At 43.1% G+C, this 16698-nt stretch overlaps 1 protein-coding gene across 22 annotated transcripts in view; it reads left to right on the plus strand.

The window, feature by feature from the left end:
• ARPP21 (cAMP regulated phosphoprotein 21) overlaps positions 1-5062 on the plus strand; it is a 146530-nt gene extending 141468 nt beyond the window's left edge. For 21 of the 22 annotated variants that reach the window (XM_037014364.2, XM_017675003.3, XM_017675004.3 and 18 more), the window contains 2 exons: positions 3033-3181; positions 4286-5062. In XM_037014364.2, coding sequence (XP_036870259.2) covers positions 3033-3181; positions 4286-4540 — 404 coding nt within the window. In that variant the 3' untranslated portion in view covers positions 4541-5062. Of the gene's footprint in view, positions 1-3032; positions 3182-4285 lie in introns of those variants that run through there. The other variant, XR_012125850.1, reaches the window with a different exon arrangement.
• Positions 5063-16698: the final 11636 nt, after the last annotated feature.

A 16698-nucleotide genomic window follows, 5' to 3' on the forward strand; every position in this document is an offset into this window, starting at 1 on the left:
TGAAACAGAGATATTTTGGAAATGACTGTGAAAGGATGAAAGGATTCAATAGGCAAATACATAAATCATGTTCAGAAGCAAGGCCACCAAACCTCTCCTCTCCTGTTTGTGTTTACACAGTGGCCACGTGTACTCTGTCGAAGGCCCTTGGAGGCCATTTCACCATACGACCCAATACAAGTCTGACTTTGAAAAGATGTTCCTCTCATTGTCAACCTATGCTTTGAACCTTCAGCCAGAAATGAGGCTCTGTTACATGTGTTAGAAAGGAAGGAAGTCAGCTCGTGTCACAAGAAGTCAGATACAGTGAGACAAGAAACCAGAGTCAAGAAAGCAAAGTAAGTTTTAATGCGCTCTGCAGAGAGTAACAGAGCCGGGCTGTCTAAGGTGAGACAGGCCCAGATGCTCATTCTGAGGCTTCTTTTATGAGGTTTTGGCAGGGCAGAGAGGTCCTTGATGAACAGCTGTCAGCTCTCTAGGCTGGTTCTGATTGGTGAAATGAGGACAGGGGCTGGGCTGTGCCTGTGCTTCTGATGTTTCTTATCTGGGGAGATGCTGGACATTTCCTGAGTCCCTCTTGGACTCTGTGGCTTCATCTGATTAAGTCTCTTAAGCTGTTTTTGGGGGGCCTTTCCTCTCTCTTCGTCCTGCTCATTTCTATCTTTCTGCCAGTCACATGCACCATTACATGGACCTGACAGTGCTTTAACATGGCCAGCTCTTTGCTACAGAGCCCAGTGGTAAGGAAGACTATGGGTCATACATTTTCTAAGTTATTTTCTTATGTGTGTGACAGTTCCTGCTACGGTGAAGTTGATGAAACTAGGAATAGGTCACACTAAAACAGTGAAACCCCATGGATATATGAGTGACAAGAGAAGTTCCAGATGATGGGAAATCATAGAAAACAACGTTTTGTAATTAATGTTAACAGAAATTTCTCTCCAGTGCCTCTGCATGTAGAGCAGTCTGGGAGGGAGGAAGGACCTCGACATGGTCTTATTGCATTTCTTGTTCCCAAATCAGATGTGCTTTCCTTCTTGGATAAGCTGTAGACACTTCAGGTGTGCAGTCCTCTGAGCTAACATCATTAAACAGACCCACAGAGCATGTTGGAGGAAGGGGTGACTGTGTATGTGGGTACAAGGCAGCTGCAGAGAAGAAGGTTCTTACTCTTAATTGTATTCTGAATATGTGATGTCTGTACAAGAATTTAAAATAAGTAAGTTAAAACCACTATGAAAAGGAAGTGGGGTGAATGAGTGTAAAACAATGGGACACATATGAGAAGGTCAAAGGGTGACTTTCTATTCATGCTGCCCCTCCGCCCACCAATCGCAGACATAGGCCCAGCTCCCAAGCTCCCAGCGGGTGTCTCCTCAGTGAGCTCTCTCAGAGCTTTTGGGCTGATAACACCTCATTTCCACCTTGTTTGATCAATCAGGCTGACCTCCTAACTCGGTGACTAGTTCAAAGCACATCTCCATAATATTCCTAAAACGAGTGAGGGTATCCTGTGTATGGCAAATGATAGCAAAAAACCTTCCTCTTAAGGACTATGATTAATTTTTCTTTCTCCGCATCAAGTTAGAGCTGTCACATGCACTCAAAATACAGGTCATTTATTAACAATGCAGTTTATCAGCCATCTGTTTTAACCTTTCTTTCAGTATATATAATCCGGTTCTAAAACTTGGTTTAGTGTTTGTGTTAAGAAAATCTGGGATTTTAAAGCTTGTCTCTCAGGGAATTATATCAAGACACCAGTTGTGTTGACTCCCAGGCCCTCTGTCTGGTAGTAAGACAAGCTTTTGAAGAGCCATTTCACCATAATTTCATTTCTCTACCACCGCATAACTTCCACCGAAATCATGACTTTCTTCCCAACATTTATAAAAACAGTGTACAACCTTCTTGCACTTTAAACCACTTGAGGTGGGGATTAAAATAATCAGAACAAATGAATTCTGACCCACTTAAAAAAGAAAAGAAAGAAACACAACCAACTTACCCACCTAGAAGGGTGCAGATACATCCTTTGTTATTTTTTCTTTTTTTAGGGAATATAAAGTTTTTTTATTGAAGTATCACTGATGTACAATCTTATGTTGGTTTCAAATATACCACACAGTGGTTCAACAGTTACTCGTACAATTAAATCCTCACCTGCTACTATTGCATAGAAAGATGTTACAGAATCATTGACTATATTCTCCATGCTATACTGCCATCCCTGTGACCAACTTATTTTGTGATTGCAAATAATTTTTCCCCTTTATTCCCATCACCTTCTCTCCCAACCATCCCAACCCCTCCCCCTTGGTAACCACTAATCACTTCTCAGTGTCTGTGAGTCTACTGTTCCTTGGTTCCTACAGATACATCCTTTCAATGTTGTATTCTGTACTATAAGGACATGGTTGCTTATTGCAGTGTTTTACCAGTGGGTTCTCTTAGGAGTTGGGGAAACAGCATAAAGCATGCCACACCATCCACTAGCTGCTGCCCTTTGTCAAAGGCAGTGGGCATTGAGTTGGGGTAGTACAAGATCTTGTTCACTAGAACATGAGAAATAGAGGGCGTCCAAGGTTAATAGGCTGTTGGGTGGTCTCTGGGTGATGTGAATGTGTGCACAAAGATGAGACAATAAGACAATGAGTCAGTATAATTAAGGGAAAAAAACACTCAGTAATCTGCGACTTCTCCAAATGTCACTGAAACCAAAGAAAAAGACAAAAATATAAAGTATAATTTACAGCTGTCAACTGCTGTCAGTAGAGGTTCCTGCCTTTGTGTCATGAAGAATTTACCATTGTCACAACATGCTTGTTGGACCATTCCATGGAAGATGGAAATATCAGTGAACACTCTGGGGCCACCCTCTTGTCCACTCTCAGAGGCAAAAACTGCCCTCTAAGGAAGTAAGCATCTGGATAACACAGCACCGGTAGGGAGACGGAGGTGCCTGAGGCCAGAGGCATCCCTTCTGTCTTCCTGGCACAATCAGTTCAAAAGGCGGTTTTTCTTTACAGGTTACCAGCCAGTCTTGTCCAGTCAACAGGGGTTCCAGAGCTTACTGGGAGTGCAACAGCCACCCCAGAGTCAGAGCGTGCTGAGCAGCCAAGCAGGAACCCCGGTGCCGAGCGTGATGGTCTCCTACCCAACCGTGTCCTCTTACCAGGTGTGCATCTGCAGCTTGGAAAATTGTGAGCTCTGTGGTCACACTGGCCAACTCAGAGGCCATGGCTGTGTCCCCACATCAAGTGGGCAGCCGGGTGGAAGGTGTGGGCATAGTGAATGGCTGGTGATGGCTGACTTCAAATCAAGATTATAATAGAAAATGGAAAATGCATGTTCCTGTAGCTACTACAGCTTTCAAATGCCATGCTAAGCATGCTTCCATATAAACTGCTATACATGGAAGAATATTCTTTAGTTTAAGTTCTATGCATGAATATCTTTGGGAATCCTATTAGAATTTTGCCTATTGGGACACATTACCATTTGTTTTTAAACACACACCGAAAAGTGCATTTTACACAACTTTAAGTTATAAGATATTTAAAAATAGCACCGCAGATTTATTCAAAGGGAATTTATGGGGTCTAACAAGTGCATTTCACAGACTAAATCCACACTAGGTATTTAAAAGTGTTACACACGTTTGGGTGATTTATTTTATAAAATACATGGGAAGAGGAATGAAGGGCTAATGAAATGCTTTAATCATTAAATTTAGCTGCACCAGGTACTTCTGGCCCAATGAACCTATCCTCAGCCCTCCTACCCAGACAACCTTTGTTTGCATTGCATCAGTTTTTACCTCCAGCTCCACGTTAGGTGTTCTCTAAAGATTCAGGTTGAGAGTGCGGGAGGTGCCAGAGCAAAAGCCCCCTTTGCTATAGATGGTGCCAGGCCACTTGGTTTGCACAGAACCTAAATGGTAGCTCAGCTTTCCAAACTGAGAGAATCCGCAGTGGGAGATCAAGCCTGCAGTGCCTGGAAGGTAACTAGAGAGAGGAAGAAAGGAAGGTCCTGAGCATTCACTGCCTGACAGGCAGGTACCCAGCCCTGTACACCATGCCTACAGTCCTTTCAGCATCCCTTTCCAGTAGGTGTCATTATGCAAACGGTCTAGGGAATCAGAGACCTTCAGTGACTGATCAGAAGTAGAGCTGGGATTGGTGACCTGTTCGATCTACCCCAAAAGCTTGAGACCACAGCAGCTCCTTGGAAGCCCAAACCAACCTGCTCATGCAGGGCTCTCTCTTGCATCTTCCTGCAGGTGCCAATGACCCAGGGCTCTCAAGGACTGCCCCAGAGGTCTTACCCACAGCCCCTCATGCTGTCTGACCAGGCAGGTCAAGGGTCGCTCCCCGCCACTGGAATGCCTGTTTACTGTGACGTCACCCCCCCGGCCCCTCAGAACCTGAGGCTGATCGGCCCCCACTGCCCCTCCAGCACTGTCCCCGTGATGCCGGCCAGCTGCAGGACAAACTGTGCCAGTGTGAGCACCACCGGGTGGCAGGTCAAGTTCTGAGAGCTCGTTTCTTCGATACTACTCATGGTCCTTAAAGGCGGAGGCTCAAGGTCGGAACACCGGCTGAGGACTGTCGTATTCACTCAACACCCAAATAATTGCTGCTGGTATTCTGTAAAAAACAAAAACAAACACAACAAAGACTAATACACACATTAGCTGGTTAATGGTGCATATTTCTGTCATGTCGGCTAGGTATGCCTTTATAGCTTAGCTAGTGACATGAATTCATCAAGGTAAGATTTTCTCCTACCACTGAATACCACTGTGTAGATGATAATATCCCTAATCTGGATGATTAGTTTTGTACTTTGTGTTGAGTTTGTGATGCTAAAAGTATTTAAAAATTATATACTGAAATCACATTGTACCAAAGCCACCATGGAAAAGGAAAGAGTTGATGAACGGAAGGAATAATTTATACACATTATAGAGTTTTCTTTTTTTAATGGATATATACTGTATTGTAGTGTTTAATCCAAATAAAACTATTTGACCTTATGGAGGAAGGTCATGTTTGTACGACCAGTTTGGTTCACTCTCTCTTCCAAATCATGTTGGGGTGTATGGCATTGTTACCCCCTTTTGGCACAGTTTCCTGGGTAATGCATGGAAAAGGTGTTCCAGCTGTTCATAAGTGAATGGGCACCACACTGGGAGAGGTGGTGGGCAAACACTATGAACTCAAGTTTCTAGTCCTAATGCTGCAGAGGTCCTAGAGGTAATGCGGCATCCATTTCACCCATTCATTGACTTTGCATTTTTGAAATGGATCCCTTGGTTTTAATTGCAGAGCTGTGGAATGCATGCAGCTCTCCTTCCCCAGCAGCCCTGTGCCAAAACCTCCTCCACCTTCATTCCACTTCCATTGTCTACCTGGAAAACAAGATTCGTCTGTTGAAAAAGAAATTAGAAGAGGCATGGTCTAATTCCACTGGTTAGATCCCAGGTCATACAATGTAAAACACCACTGGTATTGACAGTGAGTCAGTAGCTCAAAGGTGCTAATGTTTGTCCTAGTTACTTGAAAGAGGGTGAAATATGGCAATAATTTAGTCACAAAATCTCTGAATGTTGGCAAAACATTTGCAAGAGGCCTATTCCTTTCTATCCCCAAAATGTTTAATGCCCTGTAGATTCTGCAGGTGAGACAGATTTATGACAACCTTTGAAAAATAATAACAGAACTCTGAATATCAGCGATGGCCCTTCTGTGAAGTACTTAATGAGGGAATAAAACCCCACAGCTAATATTTTGCTCCCACACTACAGGGACTTACAGTTTTGTACTTCATACTTTCTGCCTAAAAACCATTATTACCAATGAGGACTATGGGAAGCATATCTAGATGATTCCCATTGTTTTTCACATTATCACAGTTATCTATATTAGATTTTTCCATTTTCATGTTATTTAGCTGGAGAGAGAGTTAAGCAACTAGTTAAAAACATGACCTAACAGATGACCATTTCTTAATTTTATACTATCATTTTCTTTCTCCCTTAACCGGGAACTTTTACACATAGTCGCCTTAGCTTCATTCCTTGTGAAGTCTGTCCCGTTTCCCCGAGTCTACTGACTGCTTCATTGTAGATAAGCCCTAACCATGAAAAATCTTACAGAAAATAGGATGTCGCTTTTTTTCATTATGGAGCCATTAAACCAATGGGTTAAGTAGCTTCTAAACCAACAGCTGAGGAGGAGCCATGTGTTTGCCTAATGAATACCTTCCCCTAATGGAAGGAGGGGCTGACCAATACAGATTCATTTTTGAAATATAGTCTCCACTTAGTCATCTGAGCTTGGCGGTGGTCCCAAACAGGACTTTGAATTTTTATCTCCTTTTCAGAGAACTCCGAGAAACTTTTCCCTTTTCTTTAAGGATTTCTAGTGCTGAGTCCTCTTCCTCATGGGTCTGAAACATGCTTCATGCCAGTGGTAAAGACAGGTCTTCCTTGGCCACACTTGTACAAATGTGTCACACTCTTTCCCATGTAGACATTTGACTTGATTGCATAGATCCTTATGCATATCACTTCAGGCTGAACCTTGTTCTCTACCTTCACTAAATATTGATATCCAACATTATGCTCTCCCAAATCCTATGTTTTGTTTACTGTCTTTTACATTAGAGTATTTGAGATGGGTATATAGAGAGATTAGTGAATATAGGATTTATATTGCCAGAACATTCCATTTTTTCATGTTGGCTGATAGTTTTATCACAATCACATAGTACTCAGTTAATAAGCTGAGATGTATGGACACATACTACTCTCCATACATACATACATACATACATACAGTCATCCCTAATGATCTTTCCTACCTCTGTGTGAGTGTAAAAGGGAACAAGAGCAACTAATGCACTCACTTATTCAGCAAACATTTATTGCATCCTTGATTACATTCCAATTATGTGGCACCAGGCACAGTCAGTACAAATAAATTTCAAGCACTTAGATTTATTCTAGTAAGCTTTATCATACATCTGGTTATTCTGTGATAGTTAGAATTGATTGTTCTAACTAGTATACCAATGGTTTCAGCCATAATTTTTGTTTTAATATAGTTCCACAGGATGTAGGGTGTGTTAGGAGAGTGTGTTATATAACATTATGGAAATGGGATTATGTAATCAATTTTAAGTGTGGTTGGAGGATTTAGAATAAAGTTGTAAATCATCATAACAAAATAAGTGGGGTACCCATGAGCCACAGTGGTTTCTAACAGGAATGTGAAAGACAGGGCAAATATAATCAGGTAAGAAAGAATGCTGCCACAGAGAAGCTTTGAGATCTAACAAATGCATATTTAGACTCTACTTCCACTTTTGCAAGCAGCCAGAGTGTGATGGGATGCTTTCCCCTTCCCATCCTCCCATCAACTGCATCCTGTAAGCACAGGTACATGTGTGCACAGAGCTTCAGGCCCTTCCCACCTGTGCCCTGGCACATATCATAACAGGCATCTTCATCATTTACAAACCAAAATGAAAACATTGTAAATACCTCACCCTAAAGGCAGGGTTAAAACAAATTGTTTCGGTTTGGCATCCAAGTAATAGCTGAGGATAGGCATTTCTGAAATATTACCTCTGGAACTCTCTTTCCTGGGGATACTCAGAGTCGTTATGTGAAAAGGATAGTTCCAAGGACAGTTGTAATTGGGAGACAAGGTTAATGAAGGCTAAGCAATCTTTTTAAAAGCTTTCTGATTTCTGGAAACCTTTAATATATCATTTTATATTATGAATTTCCAAGAAGGAGCCTACTGTGCATAGTTTCTCCAACTTATTTGAACATAATTCCTTTTGTCACAGACTATAGCAAAAGACTAATGTTAGAGTAATGCATATTCTTTTAAAAAGTTATATCAGGAAGTCCTAAAACAAGAGTGCAAATAGTGTTCTCTTATTTCCATAGAAACCATACTATATAACAAGATGTAATATCAAAACCCTACTTGTAATTATGATTTCCTTCGGTAACCACTAGAGTGTACACTATTTCCTCCACAAATGTGTGAGCCAGAAGGCAATGCCATAGTGCCAATATTCCTGGCTTTTTTTTTGAATTCTTAATGTTGAAGGACTTGGTATATCTAAAATTATAGTACTAGTCATATAGATATATAGGTACAGGTATCTCTCATGATCTGGCACACTTCTATGTGAGCATGAAAGAGGGCAAGAGTGATGGTAGCTCTCATTTACTCAATGAGCCTTCATTGCACACTTCCTAATTTCAAGACATTGTGCCACAGTCTATGGAGTCTCTGCTTTTAGCAAGCTTAGGAGTCTTCAGAATAAATTATACCTGCATATTAATAACTAAAAATATAGGAAATTATTCAATGGATCTCATGTGAAAAATACTCATAAAGTGGGATTTTTCTAGAAGAGCCAGTGGCTTCTGACTGGGCCATGTTGGCAGGATGGGAGTTGGCATGCAGACATGGGAGTGGGTGGTGAGTCACAACCGCAGCCAAGAGAAATGCCTGGAAAAAAGAAAAAGAAACACAGGAAAATATGAAATTGCCATTCGGGTTGGTTGGAGTAGGAGGTGACCAGATGGAAGAGAGGAACAGGGGATGTGTTTGAAATCCACTGTGGACCTGGTCTGCATGACTCTGAAAGCCTGGGAAAGAGTGAGCAGGCAGCCAAGAGGTTCTGAAGATTTTTAAATGAAAGGTAATGTGATCTCAGCCATGATTCATTAAGAGTCGTGGATCTCAAAAAGTAAGATGGGTTAGGCTTGAAAAGGCTTTTCGTTCAGAAATGGAAGAACACAGAATAGGTAAGGTTTGGTGCTGAAGTAAATCTCCCATTAGCATTGTTGGGCTAAGTCAGTAATGAGTTCTAGCTCTTACCACTTAGCAACTCCATTGCAAGCACAGCAAAGTTTTAGGAGTATATATCTTACTTTTTCCTCTTGGACAGAAACTTCTGCATGTAAGTGTCCTGTCTTAAGCTATATCCCAAGGCATAGTTACTCCAACCTTCAGTTGACAGATATTTCACTGTGTATCAATATTAAATATATTGTGCTGGATAACTGGCAGCCCCCCTTATGCAGTCCCCAACTTCAGCTCAGTCTTCATTTTAATCTGTTTTAAAAAAATGGTAAGAACGCTTATCTACTACGGCTCAGAAAATTTTTTTGGTTTTCTGTACCCTATAGATGCTACGTCTTCTAAACAAGACCAGCAATCTTTGCTTCTTGCCATGTTGTTTTGTCCCAAACCCTCTTTACTAAGAGAGTTGTTTTCTTTTTAGGGCTTGGAGATTATTTTCCAATAGTTTGATGCTTTAGTGTTTGTTTCAAGTTCAATATTATGTGGTTTTGCAACCTCTAGTCTTCTTGACCGAAAGATTTGCCACTATTAAGTGTCATCAGTGGCAACAGCTCCTCACTCTGAGCTGGGTTCTCTGCTCCTCTCGGCACCACACACACAGTGGGAGAGAGGCATCACTACTCTTCTGTAGAGGAAAATCATTTCCTGATTGATGTCCTCACAAAGACCTGCTTCTTCTCCTGGGCATGAGGCTGCATTCTCTAAGATAATATTAACCAACTCCACGACTACAGAAGCTCAGGGAATGCTTTGATGTTTCTATTTGTTATTTTATCTGTTTTGCATTACTGCTTTATGCCATTTTACTCTCAGCATCAGTCCAGAAGGATATGGAAGAGGTCAGATATTGAGCAAACAAGAGAAGATGTAAATCTGTAGAGGGGTGAACCCTGAAACTGATTTGACTTGCAGTCAAGAAACAAACCCAGCAAGCTTTCAGAATGATGGCTGGGCAGACATGCACAGGCCCAGACCATTCTGTTGGGGAGGAGTGGTGTTTTGAATGCTCACCGGCCTCCCTCTCTCCGTGACTGGTATATACAGGGCAGGGGGCACAGCATGCAAGGGTGGGGAGGGAGAAGGCCCAGATTCGGAGGTCCTGGAATTTAAGAGGGCAACTTACTGTGAGTTTCTGAATCATGTTTCTTGCTAAAAAATCCAGCTCCCCCATAAGAATGTCCTAAAATGATAGATCTTGTTAAATGTGGGGGGAATGTAGGGCCATATTGTTCCCTCTGCACCCCAAAAGCTTTGACTGTGAATAGCTTTGAAACCACCACTATTTGCATTGCCATAAGACTCCCTATCTCCAGCTCCATTTCTCTTCTGTATAGAATTTGCAGCTCATTCTGGATTCTTGAGCAAGTAAGTCAGAAGCACCTCTCTGAGCTGAACTCCACACTTTTGCATAAAATGCCTCTGCTAATGCAGGGCTCACATCTCCTTGAAGTAACATAAATGGACTTACCTTTCCACTTCAGGGGTGCTTGAAGAAACACCATGCACATAGTACAGCCTGGGTCATTTGCATCTGTCATATAAATTGTTTCTAAGCCAATGAAAAACTCAGTGGCAGGAATATCACCTCTGTTGTCAAGAAAGAGGGCGAACACCTGTCTTTATCAAGTGCTTTAAATTTTTGGCCTATAGGAATAAGGCCACATTTTCAAATGAAATGCGCAAGCCAATTTCATCCTTTTCAAAAGAGAAAGGAGCTGCTTAAGGTGCTTAATAGTAATGTAATAGAGAGCAATGGCCTGAGACTAGAAAAAGAAGCAATTGCAATTGGACATTAAGAAAATTTCACTTGATGCAAGGACAATTATACAATGAAATAATTTCTGAAGGAAGAAAGAGGGAGGTGCCATTAAGAGAGTTGTTTAAAAGGGAGTAGATGAAAACACTTGCAGCTGAATACGCTGGACGATCGTTTTACTTTCTGGCTTTACTGCACCTATAGGTCATCCTCACTACAGGTTTCCCGGGCTCAGGGGGCTCACTTTACCTGGGGGTGGGACCCACACTGTAGCAGAGGACTATGATGTATGTATTCCCTTTCTTTATGCAAAAATGTAAAGCTCAAAATGGAAGGCTGGTAGAAGAGGCAAAGAGAACACAGGGGCCTCTAGTTGTTCAAATTCTTATTGTGTCGGACACTGTCTTAGGATATTTTTACACACACATGTACATACGATCTGTATAATCTAATCATCAATAGCCATCTATTACTCCTTCATAGCCATGTAGTGCTATGTCGGCTGTGCAGGATAGAGAAAGCATCCTTAACCCGCCGACAGTCGAGAGGTTGAATCTCAGTACATACACACCTCACACACACACACACACACACACACACACACACACACACACACACAGGGATTCGTGTATGTCCCTCAACTGCCCACAGTCCACATTCTGCATTTGGAAATAGAATATAAAATGCCATATTGGCTCCCTGGGTTCACTTACAGAGGGTAAGCCATTTTTTAGTGCACTCTTGCATATGATTCTAAGGGAACAAGAGGCTGCCACATTGGCCTGAAAAATTCCCCTAAATTCTCATTATGAAGGTACTTCCTGAAACCCTGTGCATGTTTAGTGGATATTTTCAATGTTCTCGTATGCCACCAAAGAGTGCCTTCCCGGAGAAATCCATCACCGACTCTCCTCTTTTGACCTTGCTGTCCCCTAATTCATTCAGGAAAGGGGCTTGCCACCTCCTCCCTCAGCCTCCGTCAGTCTCCACTAGGGCTCCAGCATGCCTTGTTCTTGATTGCACAGGCGTGTCCACCCTGGGAAATTCAAGAATGCAGGGTTTGTCTCAGCCTAGTTAACATATGTGTGTGCCTGCGCCACACCCCCAGCAGCAGTGGACACACCACGGCGAGGCCAGCGGCATGTGGGCATCATTTCGTATGGGGTGATCAGTCACAAAGCAGAGGACCCAGATGCCTCCAGGCGTTCAGAACATGCACAGGTCTCTTTTTTTCCCTCCTCCTCCTGTATTTGTTTCCTATGGCTGCTACAACAAATTGTCACAAACCAGATGGCTTAAAATAACAAAAATATATTCTTGCACTGGGTGGGAAGCTAGGAGCACAAAATCAAGGTATTAGTAGGATCGTGTTCACTCCAAAGCCTCTTGGGAAGGCTCCTTCCTCATTTTTTTCAGGTTCTGGTAGGCCCAGATGTCCTTTACCTGTGGCAGCATGACTCCAGTCTCTGCCTCTGTCTTCTTCCCATGACAGCTATTCATGTCTTTGTCTCTGTGTCTGCATCTTTTTCCTCTTATTTCAAGGACACCTGCCATCATGGGTTAGGGTCCATTCTGATGGCCTCATCTTACCTTGGTTACATCTACAAAGACCCCATTTCCAAATAGGGCCACATTCACAAGTACTGGGGTGAGGACTTTGACATACTTTGGGGGGATTCAGCCCACACAGCACCCAGAGCCTGTGGGTCTCAGACTGCTGCCCCTCCGGCCATGCTGCCTGCTGCCTGCTGTCAGGCCTGTGGTGGGTGGCTGGGTTTCATAAAACACATTCAGGTTTTGGATAAAGACCAGATTTCAAGTCCTGTGTATAATATGGAGGTGATGCTAGAGCATTTCTTCTGAAAACTTTTTCTTTGCTTTCTCAGTCTCCTAATAAGACAGAGTTTCCTCTCTCCATGCCCGTGCCTTTCTCACGACTACACTGGGTTCCTCTTCCAGACCACGGCCCGTCTGCTCCCCTCAGACAAACTGCTTAATCATTGACTCGCTACCTGCTCATCTCCAAGCAGAGACAAGGACCCCTCCTTCACCTGAGAGCTTCAAGGACAGGGTGGGACCTCAGGTAGAAAAAGCCCTGTCTAAGCATCTAGCAGTGCAGTTTCCACCTCAGTGCTGTGTTCTTGAGTCTGATCGCTTGTGATGTTTGGGAACGTTCAATAGGTGGGGTGAGGGGTAAGGAATAGGTTTTCAGGATTTCTTATGTTTAGAAAGACCAACCAGTGAAGTTTGGACTGGATGCGCACGGAGATCCCTGATATATTAAGAGACATCAAGGCCTATGTAGAATGTGTTAGGTCATGATGTTAAGAAACAAATCCATCTGGGTAATTCAAGACTCAGAGAGTGCTGAGGAAAATTCTCTGAGTGTAAAAAAGGGACTACTCAAGGCCTTGGGGTTTGCCCTCTTTTAGAAGGTACACCACTTTCAAGGACAGATAGAATATGGGAGATTTGCAAAAACCCAGTCCTCCTTCTTTAGAGTTCATAAAAAGCAGCATTACTGATAGAGCTCTTTATTGGGACATCCACCTCAGCCTTCTGCTCCTCCATTCTTGCCTTTTGGGTGGTAGGTACTGTCTGCCTGTCTGCTTTGCTCCAAGGAACACCGTGCTCCTTTGGTCATCTCTACAACTCCCGGCAGGCCAAACGTTTTGGATGCTTCTATGAGTTTACCTGCAGGAACTGGCACTGAGCTTATGGTAGCAAAGCATGACCTGTAACACCATCACTTTGGGGTGCCATAATTCCATGGCTATAAGGGTGGAAGCTTTGTGGCCACCTCTCCTACCATCTGCCTGGCTTTCAGAGGGGCCACCACTGATCTCAGAGATGCTGGCATCCTCCTCATTATATCTCCGATGATCTTGATGGATGTGTGCTCTGGGCCCTCCTATGAAAGAGACACTTCTGGTGGACCTTCAGACCTTCTCGAATCTGTCCCCCCCAGTGAGCACAGTTCCCCCGCCCTTGTCAGTCCCTGCCCATCTGTCAGGAAGGCTTGGGCTGTTCCACTCTCAGACCTACCATTTCTTTCTTTAGGACCCTAAGAGCCATTCTAATGGAGTGTGCCCCTAACTCCAGGCTACTTGCCAGAACATTCAACCCCACCTCCTGAGAAAGCATGATCTTCTAGCCCCCAGGATCAAGCATCCTCAAAATCTAATCTCGGGGGTTCTCCCCTGGGACCTGCTGGTCCATGTTCTCTAATTCTCACTGTTGTTCTTCCTTTATTAATCTCCATCCTCCCTTATCAGGCCCAGCAATTGTCCACTCAGTTCATGAGGAAGGAACCCTAATACTAGCCTGCAGGCAGGGAGAGGAAGAGAGGGCCTCTGCTGAGGGGCAGAGGGGCTTCCAGCATCTTCCAGCCCAACACTGTGGCAAAGCCTCCTCTGCAGACTCGGAACTTTCAGAGGAACCTGCACAGCCCACATCCCCTGGGACAGTTTTCAAGATGTCCCCATTCCATGTCTTGGAGTCTCTAGTTTTCTCAACCAGGGCCCTGATTTCAGCATTGCAGACCTTCCCAGCTGAGCCTTTAAAGTGTCTGGGGCTCTGACATCCTGTTAGATCTCAGCTGTGCTCTTTGCAACTCAGCTGTGTCCTGCTTCCACTGCAGAAGTTAGAAGCCTCTTGTAAGCTCCCAAAGGGGTCCTCTGGCTCTCACCCTGGACATCTAACTGTTTGTTAATGGCCTTTAGTTTTCACTGGCCCTCTGCGGAGTGTCCATCTGACTTAGCATAACCCTAACTGTTGTGGGCACTGTTCTCATATCTTCCACACCTGCTTGATCATCACAGCTGCAAGGACATGTCCTGTACAAGAACACTTTCCCCATTTCCTCCAGTGCAGTATTTAGCAGCCGAACTGTGCACCAAGGAGCTCAGGAGGGCCACTTCTTTGCCAGTCCTGAACCCCATCTTGCTGCCCCTTATCAATTACCACTCTTGGCGCCACTTGTCCAGTTCCTCCAAAAAGTAGATGCCAAGATGGGATTAGGCTTTTTAGAGATTTAGGAGAAAAATTTGGTGAGGAGAAATGTGGAGGGAGCTGGAGGAGGCCGGCAAAGTCACTGGGCCATGATGCAAGTCTGGCCCCTGCGGAGGAGGGAGGTATGTGGGGAGGAAGTTCTGGGAGCAGAAGTCCTAGAATTCAATGCAGTTCAAGGTCCATGGGAGGCCTCAAGCCAAAGTCATTGTCAGAGGAGACCCACATCTCTCAGGAATGGCCCACCTTAGCATCTGTGCTGAGCTCAGTCATGGTCTTTGAGCGGCAGGAGTGACAGCAGGTTTGGTATGAGGACAGTGGCAGTTTTCAGAGCCCCTCGACTGGGATCTTTGGTCAATCTCATTGCCCAAGGAGAGATCTAAGAGGCACATGCCCACCGCCAGCACACCACAGGAGCCAGAGCCCTTCCAGCTGGCGGACTCACCCTTCTGTCTGCATGCAGCCAGTGGGCAGAGAGAGTGAGAAGGACACACTCCTCTGTTCACGCTGGGATGGGCGCATCCCATGGGGGGCACTTCACTGAGAGGAGCATCTGGAAATGCACCCCTCGTGAGGAGGCCACTTGGCAGGCAGATGTCTAAAATATGGGAGAAGAAATACAGCCTTTGGTGGACAGTGGGTCCCTCCTGCCACTTAGAATAAACAAAGGTGAGGGAAAAGACTAATAAAAGTGTCATTATTCTGATGGGGTTGATGATTTAAAAAAAGAGTAAAAAAATAACATTAGAAAGGAAAAATGGGGCATATTACTCCAGACATGGTATAAATCAAAAATATAGTGTCAGCCCTCAGAACAACTGGATGCCAACAAATTTGAGGAATAGCTAAAATACCTGCAATATACTGATTACCAAAAAGACTGAAAAATGAAAACAAAACCTGGATAATAACCAACATGAAATAATTTATAGTTAAAGATATTCCAAATTCTACACACTCAGCTCAGAGATGTTTACAGGTGAGTCCCAATCTTATAGACATTCTTCCAGGGATTTTTTTTAAAGGCCATCCTCAAAACAGTGTATGCATCTGTTAAACATGAAATCTGAACAAAGCAAGGACAGAATAAGACAGTTAAATTATAGATCCAACTCATTCATGAAAACAGATGCAAAAATTCAGAATAAAATATTAGCAAATGCAACCCAACAATGTCTGTGTGTGTGTGTGATCCTAGCAGAAGATATAAAACCTATCAACATATTGATCTTAGACTTCAAGCCGCCTCCAGAAACTGTTATTTTAACTATCTAGTATGTGGTATTTTGTTACAACTGGTCTAATATATCAGTTCTTCACATGTCAAACTATGAGTTGAAACCAATTCTACCTAAAGTTTCAACACAGTTTTAAGGAATTTAAAAGTGTGCCCTTGAAGTTCATATGGAATAGCAAACACCGAGAACATCAAGTGAATATTAATGAACAAGGTGAGGATGTTGTCCTATCAAGTATCAAGACACCTTATGAAGCTATACAGTTAAGGTTGCGTGGTGTAAACACACCAATAAACTCATATCCACATGAATAAAACAAAAAGCCTGGAAATAGACACATCCACAAATGAAAACAATGCAATATACACTGTAGGAAAACACTTTATCCAATAATTGGAATGAGATAATATGTAATCCCTGTGAAAAAAAATAAAATGAGATTTTATCTCATAAAGTACACAGAAACAACACTGAAGTGCGTGAAAATCCTTAATAAGTCAGGTGGTAGAAATGTCGAGAGGAATCCTTTTGCAATATATACATATATCAAATCATCATGCTGTACACTTAAAAGAGCTTACCGCTTGTCAATTATACCTCAGTAAAGCTGAAAAAGATCCTAAATATGAAATACAAAGGTATAATGTGTCGGGAGAAACTAGAGAAAAACATTTTCATGTCCTCAGGGCATGTATTGATTTGTTTTAGAGAAGACACAAAAATCACAAGGAAAAGCAGTTATTGACAAATTTTGGTTACCATGAAATTTAAAACTCCTCTAAAGAAATGTCACCATGGC

Source organism: Manis javanica, chromosome 15 (assembly GCF_040802235.1).
Source record: "Manis javanica isolate MJ-LG chromosome 15, MJ_LKY, whole genome shotgun sequence".
Classification (NCBI taxonomy): Eukaryota; Metazoa; Chordata; class Mammalia; order Pholidota; family Manidae; genus Manis; species Manis javanica.